At 51.5% G+C, this 21,666-nt stretch overlaps 1 protein-coding gene across 1 annotated transcript in view; it reads left to right on the plus strand.

Annotated features, from left to right (window-relative positions):
* The window catches only part of FGF18 (fibroblast growth factor 18), a 61,741-nt gene extending 40,495 nt beyond the window's left edge, over positions 1-21,246 (plus strand). Inside the window, exons 5-6 of the mRNA XM_033073633.2 lie at positions 7,342-7,448; positions 20,228-21,246. Of these exons, the coding sequence (XP_032929524.1) occupies positions 7,342-7,448; positions 20,228-20,494 (374 nt within the window). The 3' untranslated portion in view covers positions 20,495-21,246. The remainder of the gene's footprint in view (positions 1-7,341; positions 7,449-20,227) is intronic.
* Positions 21,247-21,666: the final 420 nt, after the last annotated feature.

A 21,666-nucleotide genomic window follows, 5' to 3' on the forward strand; every position in this document is an offset into this window, starting at 1 on the left:
TAAGAGCAAATCCTGCTGAAAATCTTAAAGCAGAGAGCCATTTTCCCCATGTGCCAGAACATTTTTTTCTGGAGGGTTGTGCTGCTGCCTCTGCTCCTTTGGGCTCCAGAGGCTCCCACTGGAAACACCAGAGCATCCTGCAACTTTATTTTCAGCAGATTTTTCACTTGCTGGAAGAAGGAAATGTTACAATGATTCCCTTTGAGAAAATGCATAAACACACTTATATTTTGATCCCTAAAATTAATTATTCCAATTTCAGCTTTTACTGTGCTCAGGGTGCCCTGATCAGAGCTGAGCTCTGGGGCACAAAGGGAGCGGCTTTGCAGGGTCACGAGCTTGGGGCTCTGGGCTGCTCATCCTCTCCTCACTGTTGTTTTTGTGTACATCAGTGTTTTCATTGGGTCTGGTTAGACTGGGAACAGGAGAGTCAGAATAACTTGCTGTGGGTTTGTCCCTGCAGTGATTCTAACCCTCTGCAGGACAGGGAAGGTTCACACTTGAGCCTCTTGGACGTGTCTCAGCGAGGAGCTCGAGGCTCTGAGGTCTCTCTGTTGGGCTGGACTGTGTCAGTAGGAGTTTATTCAAATGAGAGTGATCAAAGACACCAGGGTTTGGCCCTTTATTTTTCCTTTTAGGTGCTTTTTCAAGCATAACAGATCTTCTGAACTTTTTTTGGGGCTCATCCTTCAGTAATTCCAGACTCAGCGCCTGGCAGCTTGTCAAGCAGTTTTCCTGTATTTCTCTGTAGAAATACTGTCCACTCGAGCTGTGCTTGGAGGCAGCAGGACACCCTGGTGAGATAGAGGAATTTCTGTGCTAACATTCTGAACGTTTCTCTTTCCAGGCTCATTTCTTAGTCATGGCAAGTTTGCAGGTGGCAAAGTTCAGGCAGAATTTGTTCACAGCTGTCCCCGCCCAGGCGCTTTTACAGCACAAACCTCCAGCTCTGCTTTCACTGAATCTTCTCTAGATAAACTCATTCACCACCAGTGAAGCAACTGCCAAAATATTGTTAGTGTCTCTTATGGTGAATTATGTAGAAAACATCTGCAAGAGGTCAAGTCTGATTTCCCAGTGCTTAATCCTGTTTTGGTGCAATGGCTCCATGCCAGAATGAAAGGATTTTACTCTCATGATTTCATGGCTAAGGGATGACCAGCCTCTGGTGGTGCCAGCTTGGGCCAGTAAAATGGCACTTAGCTCAGATGGGGGGTGGGCGTGGTTTTCTGTGTGTGTTTGTTTTTCACAGAATTACACATTCAGGGATTTTCAAAGTTTTATTTAAACTGGACAAAAAATCTCTTAGGCCTATCTTGGTATTTATTCTGGTCTGATTCTGGTTTTATATCTGCTGAACTCTCAAACAATTTTCATATGTGTAGGCTAATGAAAGACTTCAAATTAGCACATTTTCATTTAATCTTCTCCCAAGATGTGACTAGAGTGAGTTTGTAGGGACTGTGGAGGCTTTGTCATCCTACAGGAGCCTGGGCAGTTTGGGGAAGAGGACTTTTATGTTTTAGAACCTTATTTTTACCTTGAGAATGCCATTCTGGCATAAACAACACATCTCTATAAAATCTGCCCAAGATGGCCCCTGAGATGCTTGGGGAACACCAGCTCAGCATCATCCCCTGGGTGTGTTTTGTTAGCCACTGCTGAAGTGGTAGGAGCAGATTTTGGGTGGGCATCCCTAGAGGTTAGAGCTCTGCAATGGTCCAGGCCAGGCTGGACAGGGCTCAGAGCAGCCTGGTCTAGTGGCAGGAGTCCCTGCCCAGAGGTTTGGGATGGCTCAGCTTGAAAATCTCTCCCAACCATTCTGTGATTTCTTGTTTCTAGAAATGGTGTGTCAGGCTTAAACAGAGAGTGGTATTAAATGGTGGGGAGTGTTATTAAATGGTGGGGAGTGTTATTAAATGGTGGAGAGTGGTATTAAACGGTGGGAGTGGTATTAAATGGTGGCGAGTGGTATTAGACAGTGTGAGAGTGGTATTAGACAGTGTGAGCGAGATTTCTGCCCTGCCCATGCCAGCTGTGCAGCCTGGGTTGGTTCCCTGCAGCACAGCTGGCCTGGGCTGGGCACTGGGGCTGCTGTGCTTGGCAGCAGCGTGGAGATTTCGGCACGTCTGGCCCTGTGTGCTGCAGACAGACCAGGCAGAGCCAAGGGGTGGCTCAGAGTGCTGGGTGTGAGACAGGAGCCTCCCTGCTGGGAGCTGCTGCCTGGGGAGGGAGAGCCCCAGAGATGTGCCAGGGGAGACTGTGGGTTCTGTGCTGGGCTCTGCACCTTCCCCATCCTGCTGCCCTGGGGCGGTGCAGGTGGGCAGGGGAGGCTGTGCCCAAAGCTGTCCCAAAGCCATCCCCAAATCTGTCCCCATATCTGTTCCCCACCCCGCAGGCCCGGAGCTGTGTTCGAGTCTTTATCAGCACTCGAGGCACTTCCGATGTGTGTGAAGTGCTTTGTGGGGCAGTATTTGCAGGATCGGGTTGCTGCAGTGGAAGTGCCTTTGAGGTCTTTGCTGCATTACAGATTTCCTTCTGATGTGCCCCAGGCAAATATTTGACCTGTCTGGCTCCGGAGAGCTCCGGGGCTGTTGTGGGGTGCAGGTTGTGTCTGCAGCCTGTCCTTTGTTCACACGGAGCCTAGCCTTCCCTTCCCTTCCCTTCCCTTCCCTTCCCTTCCCTTCCCTTCCCTTCCCTTCCCTTCCCTTCCCTTCCCTTCCCTTCCCTTCCCTTCCCTTCCCTTCCCTTCCCTTCCCTTCCCTTCCCTTCCCTTCCCTTCCCTTCCCTTCCCTTCCCTTCCCTTCCCTTCCCTTCCCTTCCCTTCCCTTCCCTTCCCTTCCCTTCCCTTCCCTTCCCTCTCCTAATTTGCACCTGAATATTTGAGGGGGGAGTTGGGCTCTGTGCATTGTAACCATTAAATACCTTTCAGTGTGCAGACAAAACTTGGGGATGCAGCCTTGACTCCCTCACTGGGAGCAGGCTTCATGAGACCCTCCAGACTTTACCTAATTTTGGTGTTATTCCCTCACCATTACATCATGGCTGTGCAGACAGGGTCATTCTCCTGTGTTGTGGAAGGGATTGGTGCTGTTGGTGGGGGTAGGCAGTGTCTGAACAGATTTCAGCTGTTTTAGCACAATTCCCTGTGCTGCAGTCTGCAGAAGACTCAGACCCAGCAGGGTGGGTTTTGCTCTCCCATCAGCTGTGGTCTGTGCACTAGGGGCAGTGGGAATGTCCTGGCTCAGCACCAGGGAACAACTGGGAATGCTCCATCCCAGGTGTCAGTGCATCCTCCTCATTCCCTGGAAATGCTTCCAAGGCTGAGAATGCTTTCTCTGACTGTTCCAGAAAAATTGTGCAATCAAAGCAACAAAATCTTGGTGTCCTGTGGGATCCTTTTCCCCAGGAAATCTGTTGCAAGGTGCCTGTGGCCAGTGCCAGCAGCTGGGCTCCTTTCCCTGTGGCTCCCTTTACAGGGGTTTCACCTGCAAAAACCCAAACCCCTGGACAGACTTGAAGGATCCTTCTGCACATTCTTGTGTTTTTCTTTATCTGGACCTTTATTTGGATTTTGTGATTGCTACTTGTAAACCTGACACTTCTCAGGTGCCCTCTTTCTTTCTTTCCCTGTGCTTGTCTGGCTTCTGCCCTCCCACTCCCAGGAAATAGCTGGAAGATAATTTGGCATGTTTTCTGCCACCTTCACATATCTCCCTGACTTCATGTTTTCTTAGCTGGTAGATAGCTTTTCAACATATATATATATGTAATCCTTTTCACCTAGACTTGTGAGGAATTCCAGTCTCTTCCAGTGGGAGTTTTCAGGAAGGTTTAGGTTAAATGGGCCAATAAGGCAAAACATGTAGCAGGAGATCTCACCCTCTAAAGACATCTTTTCTCTTTCACTCTTTTTTTTTATTCCCCTGGAAAATATATCGGAATATCTAGCTGTCAAAGAATTTAAACAATAACACCTGATCTGAGGATTGAAGCCCAGGGCCTTTGAAAACAGAGATGGTAATCTGGTGTGGGGTGTCCAGGGACAGATGGGGCTGGCAGTCAGGTGTGCTGGGGGATGCTGCTCTGCCATGGGACACTAGTTTTATTTACCTCAGCTCTCCTGCACATCCTCCTGGATTTTCCTGGCACTCCCATCGTGCCATGATATTTATCACAGGACAGGAGGGCATTCCAGGTGCAGTTTGAATTCATGTAAAATGTGTTGGTGGGAGACACGAGCAGCCCCAGGCCCTGGGTCAGCCTCCAGGAGCTCTGTCTGCACCCTTCAGGCTGGGATCCATCCCTGAGGATTTTGGATGTGTTGTTTAAGGTGCCTGTCCCTGCTCCTGAGAGAACTTGGGGAGATGCTGCGGCACAAAGAAGCCTCAGGTGCCAGGGGTGCTGCAGAAAGCAGCTGGGTCATAACCCACCCCAAAGCTGCACTGATCTCTCTTGGGGGGTCAGGATCCCTAGAAATAAGGAGATGTTTCCAACATCAGGACTCAGGTTTTGCACAAGTGGGAACCTGTGTGAGGCCTTGGCCTGTGCTAGGGCAGCTCAGGTCACAGCAGGGATCAGAGAGCTCAGAGCGCCAGTGCTGAGCCTCCAGCCCTGCTCCTGCTCCTGGGCTGGGTGCAGGATGGATGCCAGTCCCTGGGCTCTCTGCAGGATGGATGCCAGTCCCTGGGCTCTCTGCAGGATGGATGCCAGTCCCTGGGCTTTGGGATATCTGCAGGATGGATGCTGCTGTGTTTGCCAGCTCCAGTGTCTCACTGGGTGCTGCTCCTCCTCTGCTGCTGGGGCTGTGCTGTGGCCCTTGCCTGGGAGGCATCTTAGTACTGCTGTAACCCCTGCAGCCCACAGGAAAGGTGACTTCCATCCACTTCTAAATTATGACATTATTTTATTAGATCTTTAAACTTTAGTTAAATTTTTTATTTAAAAAGGGGAGGAAGGTATCATATTTTAATTAGTAGTGGTGCCAAAGGAGTCCTAGATTAATTATTTGAAATCACTCCATCCAGATGGTTTTAATTTTCACAGCAGGGAACCGGCATCTTTTTAAGGTGATATTTTTCAAATTAAAATCAGCTTGGATATTACTCATGCTGGCTGCAGAGTGAGGGGGTGGGGAGCCCAGTGTGCCCCTTGTTTGTGCATCTAAGCAGGGGCTGCCAGGGGATGTCACAGGGGGTGAGCTGGGCTGTCCCCTGGGACACAGCCCTCGTGGGGCAGGGGTGGTCAGAGGCTCCTCCTTGGGCTGGCCAGAGCCTGTCCTGGCGTTCAGGGTCACTGCCAGGCTGGGTGGGCAGGGAATGGCTCTCAGCTCAGAGGAGCTGTGCTGCTCTCACTGTCCCCATGCTCCTGGGCCAGGCTTTGCCTTCCCTGCTGTGCTGGCTGCTGCTCTCCCTCCTCTTCTGCCCTCCATCCTCTCTGTGAGCAGAAACCTTCCAGAGCCCCTCTGAAGGCAGGCAATGGTGGTCACAGGTGTGCTCCAGGTGAGGGGACAGAGTGGCTGCACCCAGTGGCAGCTTCAGGCTGCTCTCCACCACAGGCACCTAAACCCATGAGGTGTTTCTGGAAAACTTCCATAAATATCCATACCTGTGCATGACTGCAGGTAGTGACCTGCTGTAATACAGACATTATCCCACTTGCTGTCAGAAAGAAGTTCTAGTTTAAATATCCCCTGTGATAACAGGTTTAACAAATATATCTAAATAATTATAAGCAGCCAGTAACTGGAAACCCCTGAACTTACAGATGTGACTGAGCTGTGAGGGGAAAATTGTTTAGGGCCCTTGTGAGTTAAAGGTTTGTGATATTTGCACTGCTGCAGAAGCCAAAAGCTGACTTTACAAGTGGGAAAAATATTAATGTGTTTAAATGAAACAAACTCCTATTTCTATCCCCATGGTAAATCCCTACAATGAACATACTTGCTCTTTAGAGGGCTTTAAATCTGAAATATGAATGCCAAAAAGAATGTGACTTTTTGCAGCACAGATCAAACATTCTCCAGAGTTTGGCAAAAGCTGCTGCATTTCTACTCTGGGGCTCAGAACTCCCAGGCGTGAGTATTTCCAGAGCAGGAGTGTGGAGCTGCACTTGCTGACACTCTCACATTCTTGCATTGTGTTTCAACCATGTCTCCTTTCTCCTCCTCCACGTGGAGATGGAGCTGAACCAAAATGTCCATCCTGTCCAGCCTGCCTGCTCTTCCCCCCAGGAGATCCCCAAAATGTCCAGCCTGTCCAGCCTGCCTGCTCTGCCCCCTGAGATCCCCAAAATATCCAGCTTGCCTGCTCTGCCCCTTGGGGAGATCCCTGCAATCCGAACCTTGAGCATGGTTGAGCGTAGCTGGAATTTGTGTTTAGATTAGAGCTGCAATAAAAGGCTGGACTGGGATCTGCCCGGGGTTTTGAGATGGTGATGATGGTGATGATGTGATGATGGTGATGATGACACCGTCCTGCAGGCACAGCTGTGCAGAGCAGGGTTGATGGAGATGCTCTGTCCTCTGCCCTGGCTCCTGCTGCAAACCAGCTCTGGCATCAGTACCCCGAGATTGGCCACGTCTGCAGCTGGGCAGAGAGCTGGGCCTGGCCTGCCAGGAGGAATCTGTGATGTCCTGGAAGCACAGCCAGGCACAGAGGATGTGCAGGGTGGGCGTGCAGCAGGCAGAGCAAGCAGTGCCCAATTCTCCCTGCTGGCTGTTGTGGTGACCTTTGGGAGATCACTGATGTGTTTTGTGTGGCTGAACCTCTTCTGTGCTGTGTTTGAGGGCTGCTGGCTCTGGGGAAAGGGTTTTCCTTCTCATCATGCTATTCTTTCATCTTCATGGGAATAAAATCCATGTTCTACCCTCTGAGCCCTGCTGCAGCGTGAAGGAGAGCGCTGTCATTGGAATAGCTGCCCAGGGCAGGGCATCACCATCCCCAGAGTGTTCAAAGCCAGGTGGATGTGACCCCTGGGGACAGGGCAGTGGTGGCCACAGCACTGCTGGGGGAACAGCTGGACTTAATGAGGTTTATTCCAATGCGAACCATTCTGAGGTTCTGCCAACACTGAGCTGATGCTGCTGGTGAGGCGCTGGGGTCGGTGTGACAGACAGAGCCCACACCTGTTGGTTGTTCTGTGCTAAACCAGCCCTAAATCTGGGGTGGGGTGAGTGAAGAGGTGTCAGTCCTGGTGGTCCCTGGTGGTCCCTGGTGGTCCCTGGGGCTGTCCCTGTCCTGGCCTGCTGTGATCAGTGGGACAGTGCCCTGGGGAGCTCTGCACCCTGTGCCTGCCTGGGACCACGCTGGTAAATGCTTTCTTTTCTTCTTCCTTTCCAAGCCCAGCTTCTAGTGGAAACAGACACTTTTGGCAGCCAGGTCCGGATCAAAGGGAAGGAGACAGATTTCTACCTTTGCATGAACAGGAAAGGCAAGCTCGTGGGGAAGGTAAGTGTTTCCTGTTCACTCATTTGTAACCCGAGTGTCACCTTGAGCAGCCTCCTGGGGCTGGAACGATGTGTTTGAGCCCCGTCTGTCAGCCTGCAGTGGGGAGCAGGAGGGGATGTGGGGCTGGGGGGATGTGGGGCTCAGGGGATGTGGTGTTTCAGGGCAGCTTGCCCTGCCCCAGGTGCTCTCCTGAGCTCCCCAGGCACCCCCAGCCCTGCTCAGGTGTGCAGGGGGTCCTGCCTCACCTGAGGTGTCACCTCAGCATCCCCGTGCCATGGGATGCTCCACAGCCCCTGGTCCTTCTCTGGGGGGACATTCCAAGGTGAATTTCCCCCAGAATTTCTTTTGGGAGAAATGCAGAGTGGAAGGGTGAGCAGAGCCCTGTGCTGGTGGCTCATGCTGGGCAGCAGGGAGCTCCTTCCTGCCAGCCCAGGGCTGGAATCTGAACTTTGGAGGATGCCTCCCCAGTTGTGGCATGGAACAAATCCCAGGTTCACCCCTTCAGCCCAGCTTGGGTGCTGCAGCAGTATCTTTTGTGTATTAACTTGGTTTTGTAATTCACTCAGTCCTTCTTTATTGTTGGAAAAGCTGGAGGCTTGCTAACCAGGCTTGTGCAAAGCTGCAGTGCCACCAAAAAATTAATGTCAGATACAATATTCCAGCCTTCAAACCTCTGCTGCCCTCACTTTGCACCACCAGGAGTTCAAACCTGGCATTTTGTGGCTGTGAAAAAGGGAAGCTGAGTTTTGTTGAGTCAAGGCAGTGAAAGCCATGCTCCCAATCAGAAACCAGAAACCAAAGGCCTCTGATGGGAAATTCCTCACTGCTGTGGTCCCAGGAGTTACACCCATGGGACTCTGCCTTCCCTGGGGATCCCTCGCTCTCCACCTGGGTTTCCTTGGGGAGCAGATGCTGTGGGGAGGCTGAGCCCTGGTGATTTGCTGCCAGCCAGGGCCCTGTGCCTGGCCTGCTTTGGAGCTGCCTTGGAGGCAGGAGCCATCCAGGGCACTGCTTAAAATCAGGGAGAAATGGAAATCAGCACTCTGGGAGGGCTGGGGCACAGCAGCTCTGCTCCCTGCACTGTGTTATGTTAGCTCCCTGTCTGGTGCTCCACAGGGAAATCACTTTAACTGCATTTCAACCACCTGGGTGCTAGGAAGGTTGCACTGCACCCAGACCTACCTTAGATTTTTCTGTGCCCTGATTTTCCATCCTTTAAGTGTGATCACAGCATTTCCCCTGAAATGGTAAAAGGATAATGTTGTTAATGTTTCTGAGGTGCTGGTACCAGCCACGGAGACCTCAGAAGCATTCAGGAGGGGTGAATTGTGCACAAAATCTTCCTTTTTTCTGCAGCAGACCTTGCCCAGCTGGGTCAGCAGTGGCACAGCCCTTCCTGTCCTGCACAGGAGCATCCTGGCAAAGGCAGCCTCAGTTTTTCCAACTGTGTGTCTGTATGGAGTGTGTGCTTCAGGCTGGTCCCTTGGCTTGGCCACTGGGGCAGGACACTTGTCCAGCTTGTCACCTTCCAGACACTTCTCCAGCCTGTCACCTTCCAGGCAGCAGGAACTTTTTTTTTCATGGTGTTAAGCTGCAAATGTTTTGTTAAAAGAATGAATGAGTTTGCTGTTGTAAATGCTGCTGCCCCCAGCCTAGCCTGTTGTTCCCAGAGCAGCCTGTGCTGGGGGAGCTGGGCAGGGAAATGTTCCAGAAGTGCTGTCCACATCAACAGCTCCTCATCAGCAACAAAAGAAAACAATAGCATGTCTTCTTGATACCAGAGAGTGTGGTTTTAATTAGTGTCAGTGGTTTCAGCTCTCTTTGTGGTGAGAGTTTGAGGGAATGCTTTTTAGCCTGAATGCTCTAAACAGTCAGTAAACCCCAAGGAAAACATGAGTTAAAAGTTAGGCCTGGGCTTATACAAATATTTAAGTTCAGTCTGGGGTGGAGGGGAATGAAGCCCACGGAGTGATGGTTCCATGGCTGTCCTGCTATGTTCATTGGCAGGGTCCACACACTCCCAAAATCATTGCAGTGCAGGGGAATTATTTCTGTAAAAGCATTTTGATGAGTTTGATTTTATTCCTCCATTCCCTGAGCTAAATGTGAGCAGAGGGGAAAAGCAGTTTGGTGAAGCTGTGGGTGGCTGGGGCAGAGCTGGCACTGGTGACAGATAATTTGGGTGCCTGCTGGGGTGTCCCCTGACAGCACACCTGCAGCACTGGAGCCCTCTCAGCACTCCCAGAGCAGAGCTGGGCTCTGGTGCCCAGGCACAGCCCAGCTCCTGAACAACAGCTGGGCCAACTGGGCCAGGGGCACGTCCCTGCAGGGGACAGGAGGTGGCACGGCTGTGCTGCCACCAGAGCCCCTGTGCTGCCACCAGTGCCTCTGTCCTGTCACCAGAGCCCCTGTCCTGCCACCAGAGCCCCTGTCCTGCCACCAGAGCCTCTGTCCCACCACCAGAGCCCCTGTGCTGCCACCAGAGCCTCTCCCAGGCCTGAGCAGCAGCACTGTGCTGGTGCCACTCCCAGCAGAGTGCTGCCTCTCAGACACAGCATTTCTGCTGCTGTGATAACTGCTTCCCAAGCCAATTTATTTCTTAACGTTAGCAGAAAGTTGCTAATACCATATGGCAAGGCTCTCTGCATTTTTGCAGGACAACAAACAAATTGTTGCTAGATGCCAGACTGCTCTGGCAGAGCTTTGTCACTGGTGCCTGCCAGCAGTAGCCTTTAGGGGATAGCAATAATTCGGGGTTGTTTACATTGCAGCTTTAAAAGAGGGGTTTTCTTGAGGCATGTGTGTGTTTAGTCAGGAAAGTTGGCTAAAAAAGCTCTGCCAGCATCAAAGAGTGAAGGTGCCCACGGTGGGCTGTAAATGCTCCTGGAGCCCAGGACTGCTCTGGCCCCACGGGAGGAGCTGGGGGGCTGCAGCAGGAGCTCCTCTGCAAGGAAGGAGCCTGGCCTGGATGGGAGTCACCAGGGGCTGCTCCAGAACCTTCCTGCTGCTCCTGGAGCAGTCCCCAGCAGCTGCCTTTGGCTGACAGGGGGTGAAGCTTTCCTCAAAAGTGCCTTTGAGGAGTGGAGCAGCAGCTGCTCCGTGCAGGGCTGGGGCTGAGGAAGGGACTCTGGAATGAGCCCTGAGCTGGTGCTCTCCCCACAGCCCAGCCCTGGGGGTGCCAGAGCTGCTGGTGCTGCTGTGCAGGGCCATGCTGGCACCCAGGGGTGCTGCACAGGTGCCAGGAGCTGTGTGGGAGGGCAGGGGCACCCGGGGGTACCTGGGGGCACTCAGGGACTGCAGCTTGGAGCTCTGGGGCAGTGCAGGAGGAGTTTGCCCTCCTCAGCTCGGGTGTTTAAAACCACACCTAACTGCATTTGGATTTGGGGCACAGCTCTGAGCTCCACTGGGGTTTGATGCTTATTCAGAATTCTTCCAGGAGCTGCAGAGTATTTGGGTTCCTTGTAAAACCCAACAATTTCTGAGTGCTGAATTTGCAGCACAGCCACGGGCAGAGCTGGGGGGGGTCAGGTTTAACAGCACACGTTTGTGGATCTGTCTGTGACATGCTCAGCCACAAACCCCTCTGCCCTGGCATCTCATGGGAAAGTAAAACCTGCCCTGGCTTCTGCTGGGCCTCACTCAGATCTGATTGGAGCTGCAGCCTGGGTCTCTGCTCTCCTGGGGTTTGTTTTCCTTTAAGTCATCTAAATGAACACGTGCACTGGAGCCTGAAGCCATGCTTTGGACATTGCCATCCTTTGGACAGGGAGACCTGATCCAGAATCATCTAAAATGTCCAAAAATCTGGAATCAGAGCCTGCAGGATTGCAAACCCACTTTTATTTTGGTTGGGCCATCAGAATCCTCTGCATTTACCTGATTAGGTTTTTTTCCTGCAACCTGTGGGAAAAAAAATGCAGTTATTTTTCTGAAGTTTTGGGCACCAAAATATAAGAAAGTCACTTTTTAGCTGTATGTGAACATCTCCAGTTAACTTAAGCTTCTCAGCACAGCCGCAATTCTTCAAGTGTTTGCTCTGATATGAAGCAATGGTCCTTTTATTAAAAAAAAAAAAAAAAAGAAATCCTTCATTGTATTATTTTTATGCTAAGGACTGGCAGGCCTGTGCTGGGGATGTGAGCATTGTGTGTCCTGGCTGTGCCAGCTCACAGGTACAGATTTACTGTGATTCCTCTTTAGGAAATGTCATGCTTCCTTTGGCTGTTCCTAAGTCCCAGTTCTCTTCAGATTGAGCTTTGCAAAGTCAAGGTTCACTTGCAGACCAAGCTTGTAAGCTTGACCTCTGAATCTTTTCCTTATCCCATGCCTGGAAGACGTCTATCCTCTCCCAGGGAAGAAAACCATCTTCCTGAAAGCTGTGTGATAATTTAATTTAATCCTGGCTGTGTTCAGGAAGCCAGTGTCAGCATAAAGCTGCTGACCTCCTGAGCCTGTGTTTCGTGGTGGCTGAGCTGTGTGTCCTGTTGGACTGTGCAGTTCCCTGAGGTTTAATGTTAATTAAAATTGATGCTGGGGATCCCTGAGCCCTGGCCATGCCTGCTCTGGGTGGAGAAGGTGTGCTGCTGGATGCATCTTGTGCTGACAGTTACCAAGTTGGATTTAATTGCCTTCCTCAGAGCATCTCCTCTCCTAAGTGCAGTTTGTTGTTGGTCTTGGTTGTTGTCTCTGTTGATGTTTCCTCTGAGCCCTGCTCAGCCAATACACTTGTGTATTTATTTAACTGCAAGAAGAGCAGAGCAGTGCAGCCCTGTCCCTCTCAGATGGGTGCAGCTGAGATCACCTTCAGGGCACTCCTGCTCCTCAAGGACTGTTTCCCCTTGGCTAGAAGCTTGGTTTTGGAGGGGAGGTGAGAAAACAGAGGTCATTTTTGCAGTGGAGAATAAAACCTGTGCTCCACCAGCAGCAAAATAGAGTGTTTGATATAGCAGCTACAGATCTGTATTTAAGGTCAAAGAAAAGTAGATCCTGCATAAATGCATTTTTGTTCTTGAGATTCTCTTCCTTGTCTTTTGGATACCCAAAGATACGAGGTTCTCCTGAGGGAGGACAAGTCTCAAGCTTTGCATTTGTTGCATGGGATGGAAGTTGGTCCCTCACAGGCTGGAACAAATCTGGATGATCATTTTTTATGGATGGCACTTGATTTGATGATGGATTTCTCTCTTTTCTTAGTAATATAACTTGACATGAAGTAATGCCATCCTGCATACAAGCAATGACCTTCCCTGGTTCTGAGTTCCCCCCATATAAGCTTGCCCCAGGGAAAGTGGTGTCACTACTGGAATCCAGGCTGGATGAGATTGCATTTGGTGGAAATGTTAACTTACAGTCACTTTGCATGTTTGTTTAATGTGAATAAATCTGGGACAGACACAGGGCTTGCTATGAGGTCAGCAACTGTTCTAGTCTTGTCATCCTGCTCCACTCATCCTCTACACCTGGTGTGTTGAACAACTTTCAAAGAAAACATTTCCTCTCGTGGCACAGCTCACAGGATCACTGAGGCTGGAAAAATCCCTCCCAAGCCATGGAGTCCAAGGTGCTCAATGCCCAGAGCACTCAGTGCCACCTCCAGCCCTTCCTGGGACACCTCCAGGGCTGGGCACTGCACCTCCTGGGCAGCTCTTCCCATGTTTAACAAATTCCCCTGATGTCTAGCCTGAAGCTCCCCAAGCCTCAGTCTCTGTCCTCTTGTCCTGTCACTTGTTCCCAGGGAGAAGAGTGACCCCCACCTTGCTACAATGATGTATTGATTTAAAGCCTACATGGAACAGGCTGCTGCTCTTAGATGGCTTTTACAGAAAGGGCAGGACTGGCCTGGAGGCTGGAAATGACTGCTGGAAATGAGCTCCCAGCAGTGCCCTTCAGCAGCAGGCTGTGCTTTGTACAGAGGGGTAAAAACACCTCCCGATCCCTTCCCATCCCATCCCTTCCCACCCCATCCCTACCCTTCCCATCCCTTCCCATGGGCAGCCCCTCCCAGCTCCATGGCACTGCACCTGGTGTGTGTAGTAGCAGGAGATGCCATGGATCTGCTCAGCTCTCACACCTGAAACCTGCCTGGGCACCCAGATCTCCTGAAGAGCAGCAGCTTCCTGCTCCAGGAAACCTGCAGATTTGACTTCAGTTTCCTGGATTTTTCTCTTGTTTTAATGAAGTTCATTAAAAAGCAGTTGATATTTCTCCTCGTTAGCATGCAGCTCTCTGAGATGCAGTCAGGAATGTCTGTCAAGCAGAGGTGAATCTTCCCAGGTGAAGGACCTGGTTTGCCCTGGCTGTGCCACCCTGCTGCAGTGCTGGCAGGGCCGTGGCAGGGATGGAGGAGCAGGTCAGGATCTGTCCTGGTGTGACCCCAGCCTGGCCTGGCCCAGCCCACAGACACTCCTCATCTATGTCCTCCTGTTTGTCCTGTGACAGAGAGCTCTCCCAGGGCAGTGAGTGTTACTGAACTCAGAAAAGGGGGATTCTGGAATGGAAGGTAGAAGGGAAGAAAAGTTTTAAACTGTTCTCTTCCTTCCTTGGTTCCTGCAGCTGGTGTCTGGCACAGACAGACACAGGGCTCTGCCAAGCCTGCACATCCTGAGCCCTGCAGGACCGTGCCCTTTTTTGCTGTTTTTGGGAGGGGTGGGGTGTTCCCAAACGTGGGCAGGGGCCTCTGGAGGGAGGTGTGCCCTCCGTGGAGCATCTCCTGGAGGTTTTGTGTTACCCACCGCCTGGTGAGTGCACTTAGATGTCCTGTACACACAATTAACCTCTCGGCTGTGCTGGCAGACACTTTTATTGAACTGCCCATCATGACTCCTAAGTATTTTCCTCGGAGGATTGTGCAGGTTCAGAGGGCACGGAACTGGAGGAAACGTGCATGAGGCTGAGTGACTCTTGGCAGTTATGGATGCAGCTTCCCTGATTTACAGCCTGCTCTAGGAGCAGGAATGTGCATTTGGGTCAAGAGGTGTCTCTGTGGTCAGGATGCCTTGTCATAAATCCAGGATGCTGAAATCAGGATGCTGCTGAGGATCTGTCCTGATAATGCCCACAGAGAGCAGGGCATGGCTCAGGTTCTATGCTCGCCTCCCGCGGGGTTTTCTGAGCTGCCTTTGGAAGGTGTGCCACGGGGGAGAGGGGCAGTGCTAAAAGCTGTGACACCAACAGCTCCTGCATTGCCTCCTTCTACCTGGCATTTTCCAAGCCATCTGGAGCGACGGAGGAGGTTCTGAAGCATTGCCCTCTGACTTCGAGCTGAGCTTGTACAAAACTGCAGAGAAGGAATGTCCTGAAAGCCACCCCTGGCTGGCAGTGCTGGGAGCAGCTCTGGGGCTGTAGGGGTTACCTGTGGTCCTTGGGCCACCAGCCCTGGGTGCATCCTCCAGGAGCAGCTCAGGGCAGTGCCGAGCTTCTCCTGGAAACCCAACCCTTCCCTACTGCCACTGCAGTGAAACTGGGGAGACACAGGGCAGGATTTCCTCTGTGTAACGCACTGGGTGAATCCAACAGCCTCCGTGTCCAGGGAATTTTCAGCAGCCCCTTGAAATGATGTCTGAGCTCAGTGGGTGTGCCTGGCACCTGGGGGTGGCATGGAACCCAGCACGGTGGGTGCTGGTGCTGGGGGACCCCTCTGTCTGTCTGTCTGTGGAGGGGGAGAGCAGGATGGGAACAGGAAGGGCCCCTTTTCAGCAGTTTTCCTTGTAAAACCCTGGGTACTGCACCTCCTGGAAAGCTGTGGCAGTTCTCCCTGCTCCAGCATTTTTGGGAGGCAGGGGCTGGCTTCCCTGGCGGGGAGGATGGCGGAATGGGGGCTGGTGTCCCTGCAGTTTGACTCGGAGCTGGGCTGAGCCGACAGAAGGGCAGTAATGGGGCCCAGCTCAGCCCCTGCCAGCCACAATGCCCAGCTCAGCCCCTGCCAGCCACAGTTCCGAGCTCAGCCACAGTGCCCAGCTCACCGTGCCCGTTTGGAGCTCACTGTGCCCGTGCCCAGCTTGCCATGCCTGTGCTGAGCCTGCCATGCCAAGCTCGCTGTGCCTGTGCCCAGCTCGCCATGCCTGTGCTGAGCCTGCCATGTCCATGCCCACCTCGCCGTGCCTGTGCTGAGCTCGCCGTGCCCAGCCCCCGCTCCTGCGCTGGCACAGCCACACTCGGTGGCGTTTGGGCTTTGCTGTGATGTGTGGCACATCACCAGCTGCTCACCCAGAGAGCTCCCAGTTGCAGCAGCTCTCGAGGAGGGGAAGTGTTTTAACCTAAGCTCAGCTAACACAGCTCAATTTGTGTTCTGATCTTTGCAAACAGAGGAACTTTTCCCGGAGGGCTCGCTCCGCAGTGTGACCCTGCTGGCGAGGGCTCTTTGTGGCTGTGAAAGCCGAGTGAAGTTTGGGTTTCCTGGTGCCCAGGTTTGTGAAGCGTGGATGAGGAAAGTTGCCCTGGGCTCCGTGTGCCATCGGGAGCCGCTCAGGTGGCTCGCCAGGCTGGGGCGGGCGGAGGTGGTGCTGCACCTGCTGGGGCTTTGGCTCGGGCTGGTGGCACTGAGCGAATTCCCCCTGAGCTGCAAGCTGTTCGAGGCAGCAATGCCTCGCTCCGAGCAGCGCTCCTGCCACGACAACAAAGAGCTCTTTGATCTTTTCCATTTGGAGAACTTAAAACGAGAAAGCCAAACTACAATAAGACCAAGTTGGGTCATAAAAAGGAGAGCAGGAGCACCAAAGCGCTCTGGAGTGTAATTGTAGAAGCAGCAAATGCTTTGGCACTTAATTGTGCTTTAGTGTCAGTTCAGCGTTTCACGTTTAAGACTGGATAGCCCCTCGCCAAATGCTCTGCACAACAACCGGGCTGCTCCTGGGCGAGCCCGGCGTGCTCCGAGCCCCTCGGCTCTGCTGCCCTCAGCTGCAGGCGGCTGGAGCTGTCTCAGGGCTCAGAAGCTCCTCAAACCCTCCGTGGAGGGTGAGCCTGAGTGCTGCTGCTCTAACCCTGCTCTGGACAAACCCTGGCACCACCCGGGTCCCTGCCTGGTGCTGGGCACTGCCCTGCTGCCAAGGCTGCTCCCTCCCCAGCCCTTATTGCAGGGAATGCTCTGCTGGAGCCACCCCTGGTGCTGCTCCCCAGCCCTTATTGCAGGGAATGCTCTGCTGGAGCCACCCCTGGTGCTCCTCCCCAGCCCTTATTGCAGGGAATGCTCTGCTGGAGCCACCCCTGGTGCTGCTCCCCAGCCCAGTTTGCAGGAGATGCTCTGCTGGAGCCTCGCTTGGTGCAGCTCAGGCTGTGCTTTCCTTTCACCCTGCACAAAGCTGGACCATGAGAGCTTTCCCTGCAAGGTGGCTTTTAGATCAGACATTTAAAAAGGCATTTTTCAAAAATTTGGCTAACGGATACCACATCTTCCCAAAGCTGTTGGGTGTGCTTGAACAAAAACATGCTGTGAATGATTTCTTTGCCAAGAACGACCTGCAGGGTGGCATGGCCTTGTTGCAGCTGTCCTGGGCCAGCACCAGCAGTTTGTGTGTGATGTGCAGAGAGCCTCTGCTGGAGCAGGGCTGTGCCTCTGCTGTGCCCTGCTCTGAGCAGGGAGCGTGGCTGCAGCTGCTGCCGTGGGATGGAGAGGCCAAAGGCAGGAGCAGCCAGTGGGGCACAAGGGGCACAGCCCTTATTCCTTCCGAGGAGGGGACAGGGATGTGGGGCTGGCTCTGGGACCTCCTGTGTCCTGTGGCCACACCATCACACTGGGCCAGACAGCCCCTGGGCAGCTCTGGGGCTTTCAAGAGCTCCTTTACTGTCAGGAATTGGTTGAAATGACAAAGCTCTGTGTTCTGGAGGGTGAGGGCTCTGCAGGCACATCCCTGCCAGTGCAGAGTGTGTGAAATGTGGCTGGGCAGAGCTCCCAGCTGGCACTGCTGACAGAGGTGCAGCCCTGGGCCGGGCACCAGGAGCTCCTGGGGAAGGGTGAGCCCATGGCTGGAGCAGGGAGTGATGCTTGGCCAAAGCTGCCCCCCTTTTCTCTTTCAGCCCCTCTCTTTGGAGGAGTGAGGGGATGGCTGACAGACACAAGGATTTGCTATGGCTGAAATAGGGAGCTGATTAAATTTTAAATGTTAGGCACCCAATGCTTAAAAATTACTGAAAACCCTCGCAAATTGATTTTTCCCCTAACAGATTGCTGTGGCTACAGCTCCTCACGGTGTAGGTAAATTGTGTGGATGATTTATCCTATTGGGGATCATAAAAGAAAGGGTAAAATTATCCTGTCAGTGTTTGAAAATCATTTGTGTGTCTGTGACGTGTCTTAGCACATACAGGAATGCTCTGTTTGGGGAAGTCAGGTCCTTATCCTGATTTATCTCTAGGTACTTGTAAATGTTGCTGTAATTTCATGTTATCAAACCATTTAGCTCTTCCTCTTCCAGAACGAAGTTATTTTATCTCATGCACCTTGTTTACTTCAAATTAGCCCTGAGGTTGGCCTGAAGTTGCACCTTGTTATTCCTCCACCTCCTGTCTCCGTCTTAGGCTCTATCGGCAAATTTGAAGGTATAAGTAAATACTTTTTTGTTATTAATAGAATAAGTTCCCCCTCCTACACACGTTTTCTTTTCATTCCAGTCTTCATTTTCCGTGAAAAACTGACATTGCAGTATGAGCGGAAACCTCCCAAATTGCATGAAAAACCCTTAATTCTCCTAGCAACAAGGTCAGGGCTCAAACCCAGTCCCTTTCCACGAGCACAGGGGAACAACCCTTCCAATTACCTGCTCCCCCTGTGGTACGGATCCGGTCCGTTCGCAGGCACCTGGCTTCGGGTGGATTTGAATCCCAGCCATGGCATTGTTTAAAAATTCTCCACTCACTGGGGAAGGGTTTGTAGTGGGCTGAGCCCTGAGAAACCTGGAGCTGGTTTTATGGCTTCCCATTGAAATCTGGTGGAACCCTGTGGTGTTGACTGATTTCCCCCTTTGCCACTCATGTGGCTTTGATCAGACTCAGGACTTGGAGAATGACACCCCCAGGAACTGGAACCCCTGAGCTTTGCCCAGTTCTGCTGTTCATTAAAGCGGTTGTGAGCTTCCAGTTGTGGATGGTAAAATGAGGACCTTTGTGCTTATCAGGATGGAGCCTGCAGGTCCTAAGGCAGAGCCCCTTTGCAGACCCTGGATTAGCAGAATTGTTGCAAAAGTTGCCAGAATGTGCCCCGGGTAATGAGACCTTCGCTGGTGCCGAAAGCCTCGAGGCAGGAGGGAGCGGAGCTGACTTCAGGGCACACATCCAACAAAACAAACACCTCCTGTCCCAGGCACGGAACCAAGGCTCGGCAGAGGACTGAGTCCTGCAGGAGTGCCTGGCCCTGGGGCTGGTGGTGCCCAGCCATGCTGGCTTCCCTCCGTTGCTGCCTCCAGCCTGGCTCAGGTGCCTGATGGTTCCCCTGCCGTGGGGATTTGGGGCTCAGGGCTGCAGGGAAGCCTGGGCAGGAGGGGTTGTGATCCCCTGGCATGCCCACAGGCTGCAGCAAACTGCCAGGGGTTGTGCAGCACGTTTTAGGGTGGCTCCCCTGGCAGGGCAGGCTGAGCTGTGCTTGGGGAAGGGATGGTGAGTGTGCAGGGCTCAGCTCCTCACCCCTGAGCAGGGCTGGGCTGGGGGTGAGCAGCTCACCCTGCTGCAGCTGAAGACTGAGAGGCTCTGAAGTGTCTGCTGTGGCTGGCCAGGGTTTAATACAGCACATGTAGGCCAGTTCTGAAAAACTCATTGACTTCAGTGGGAAGCTGAATTGGGCTGTGATGGAAATCCTTCCTGTGGCTGTGCTGGGTGTTAAATGAAGTTCTGTGTGATGGTTCATATCTTCTTATCCTGTGTCTACTCCTGAGTATCTTCTGATGCATAAATCAAAGTGTGATATTCTAGGTGCCTGTGACATGTGACATTCTGGGTACAGCACCAGTGGCTCAGCAGTTCAAGGGCAAAATGTTTTCTGGCAGAAGGTTTGGGTGAGAAGAATTAATTTCCTTTGTGCTCAGGGACTTGGAGATGCAGCTGTGTGATGCTGCCACTCGCTGCACGCTGTGGCAGAGTCCTGAATCCAGAGATCCCTCTCCAGAGCCCAGTCTGGGTCTGCTAGTCCTGATCTCCAGGCTGAGCTGAGCCCAGTTTGGCTTCAGGGCTCTGCAGGGTCCCAGGGACCGAGCGGGGACCGCGGTGGCTCGAGGGCACCACGGGTGCTCCATCTGCCCTGGGATTGCTTGGGCAGAGCTTCCAGCTCAGACTGAGCCTTGCCATCACTTCACTGGCATTGGGAAGCTGTGGGTGAGAGCCCATAAGATATTTCAGGAAACATCAGAAGTGAGGGCTGCAAGGGGCAACACTGTTGTTTGGGCCACGTGAGATTCTGGGGTTTGGGTTTTTTCTGACTAAGTATGATGTTTCCCTGGCAGGAGTTCAATTCATCTTTTCTCCCTAATGGAAAAAAGCAAAGCTGGATCTCTCTTGCTTTGCTTGCAGTTGCAGGCACTGGACTGGATAAACTTAACTGTTGTCTTTGAAAAATTTTTTTTCCCTCGGATAAGAGCATTAAAAAAAAAGAAATTATGACCTCACGCTTTCATGCTTTAAAAAAAAAAAAAATTCGATTTCAGCTGATGCTTGTTATGGCTCTTATTAACAATGTTTGAACCAAAAAAGAGGTCCAGATGTGATGATTTTATTTATGCCAAATTGGGTTTTGGTCACTGAGATTGCATTTGGATTATTTATTTTTTCTTTTCCTTTTTTTTTTCCCCCTTTTTCAGCCTGATGGCACCAGCAAGGAGTGTGTCTTCATTGAAAAAGTCCTGGAAAACAACTACACGGCGCTGATGTCTGCGAAATACTCAGGCTGGTACGTTGGATTCACCAAAAAAGGGAGGCCACGGAAAGGGCCCAAGACCCGGGAAAACCAGCAAGATGTACACTTTATGAAGAGATACCCAAAGGGGCAAATGGAGATACAGAAACCTTTCAAGTACACAACAGTCACCAAGAGGACTAAGAGAATACGACCCACCAACCCCAGCTAAAAACACACAAAAACCGTGTCACAATAAGAAACCGCAAAAAGAAAAAAAAAAAAAACTGCACCAGAGGAATATTTTTACATTAAAAATAAGGAAGAAGCTCTATTTTTGTACATTGTGTTTAAAAAAAAATAAAAATAAAAAAAATTAATAAAAGACTAGATGGCAAATGCTGGGGAATGCTGTTCGGGATTTATTGTGACTTGAAAAATGAAATGAACTGCTCTATTTAAATTGACTTCTTGTTGTTGATGACACAAAGGTGCTTATTTTGCTTTTTTTTTTTTTTTTTTTTTTTGGAAAGGACAACTTCTGAAGCATATCCCCAGAGGGAAAAAAATTTATCAAAAATAAATAAATCAAACCAAAGAAAACCCAAGTTCTTTCCCAAAGTTGCTGAGAGCCTGCCCCACCAGGGGGGCGGGCAGTAATTATTTATTGCCTGCTGCCGGCCAGGCCAGGCTGGAGCTGCAGGGATGAGCCCAGGAGCTCTGGCACCGACCCTCTGCAAGCCTCTGACGACATAGGGACTCACGGCTCCGTGATCCTGCATCCTGCTCACTTCTGGAGAATGCTGCTAACTAACTCAAGTGACTACAAGATGACCTAGTACACCAATGATAAGGGAATATTTTAAAACCAGCTATATTATATATATTATATATATATAAGCTATTTATTTCACCTCTCTGTATATTGCAGTTCCATGAACCAAGTATTACTGCCTCAACAATTAAAAAATTATTTAAAACATATGTCCATATTTTTGCTGTTCACACTTCTTTCCCCTCCCCGAGCAGTGGTTTTTAATGTGTTTTTCTCCTTCATGCGAGGCCAGCAGGAAATGTTGGGGGCAGTTTCCCCACTATAAACCTCATTGCTGATTCTGTTCCTGCTGCTCCCTAACAGCACCTTCCTCTTCCTCTTCCTCCCTGGCTGTTTCACAAGGAGGGTCTCAGTAGGGTGGTGGTGGGCTCAGTGAGAGGGAACCCATGCCAGTGTTTTTTGAGAGCAGCACATTTGATACTTTTCAGCCCAAGGAACATTTCCTAAAGCTGTGGCCAAGCAGAAAGTAAACTGGAAAATGAATATCTGCCTGCATTAACACGTACTTATGTGTGCCTTGTGTTTCCTGCACTGGAGCTTTCAGAGGGGCTCTGGCTTTCAGCTGTCTA

This window comes from Catharus ustulatus, chromosome 15, assembly GCF_009819885.2.
Source record: "Catharus ustulatus isolate bCatUst1 chromosome 15, bCatUst1.pri.v2, whole genome shotgun sequence".
Classification (NCBI taxonomy): domain Eukaryota; kingdom Metazoa; phylum Chordata; class Aves; order Passeriformes; family Turdidae; genus Catharus; species Catharus ustulatus.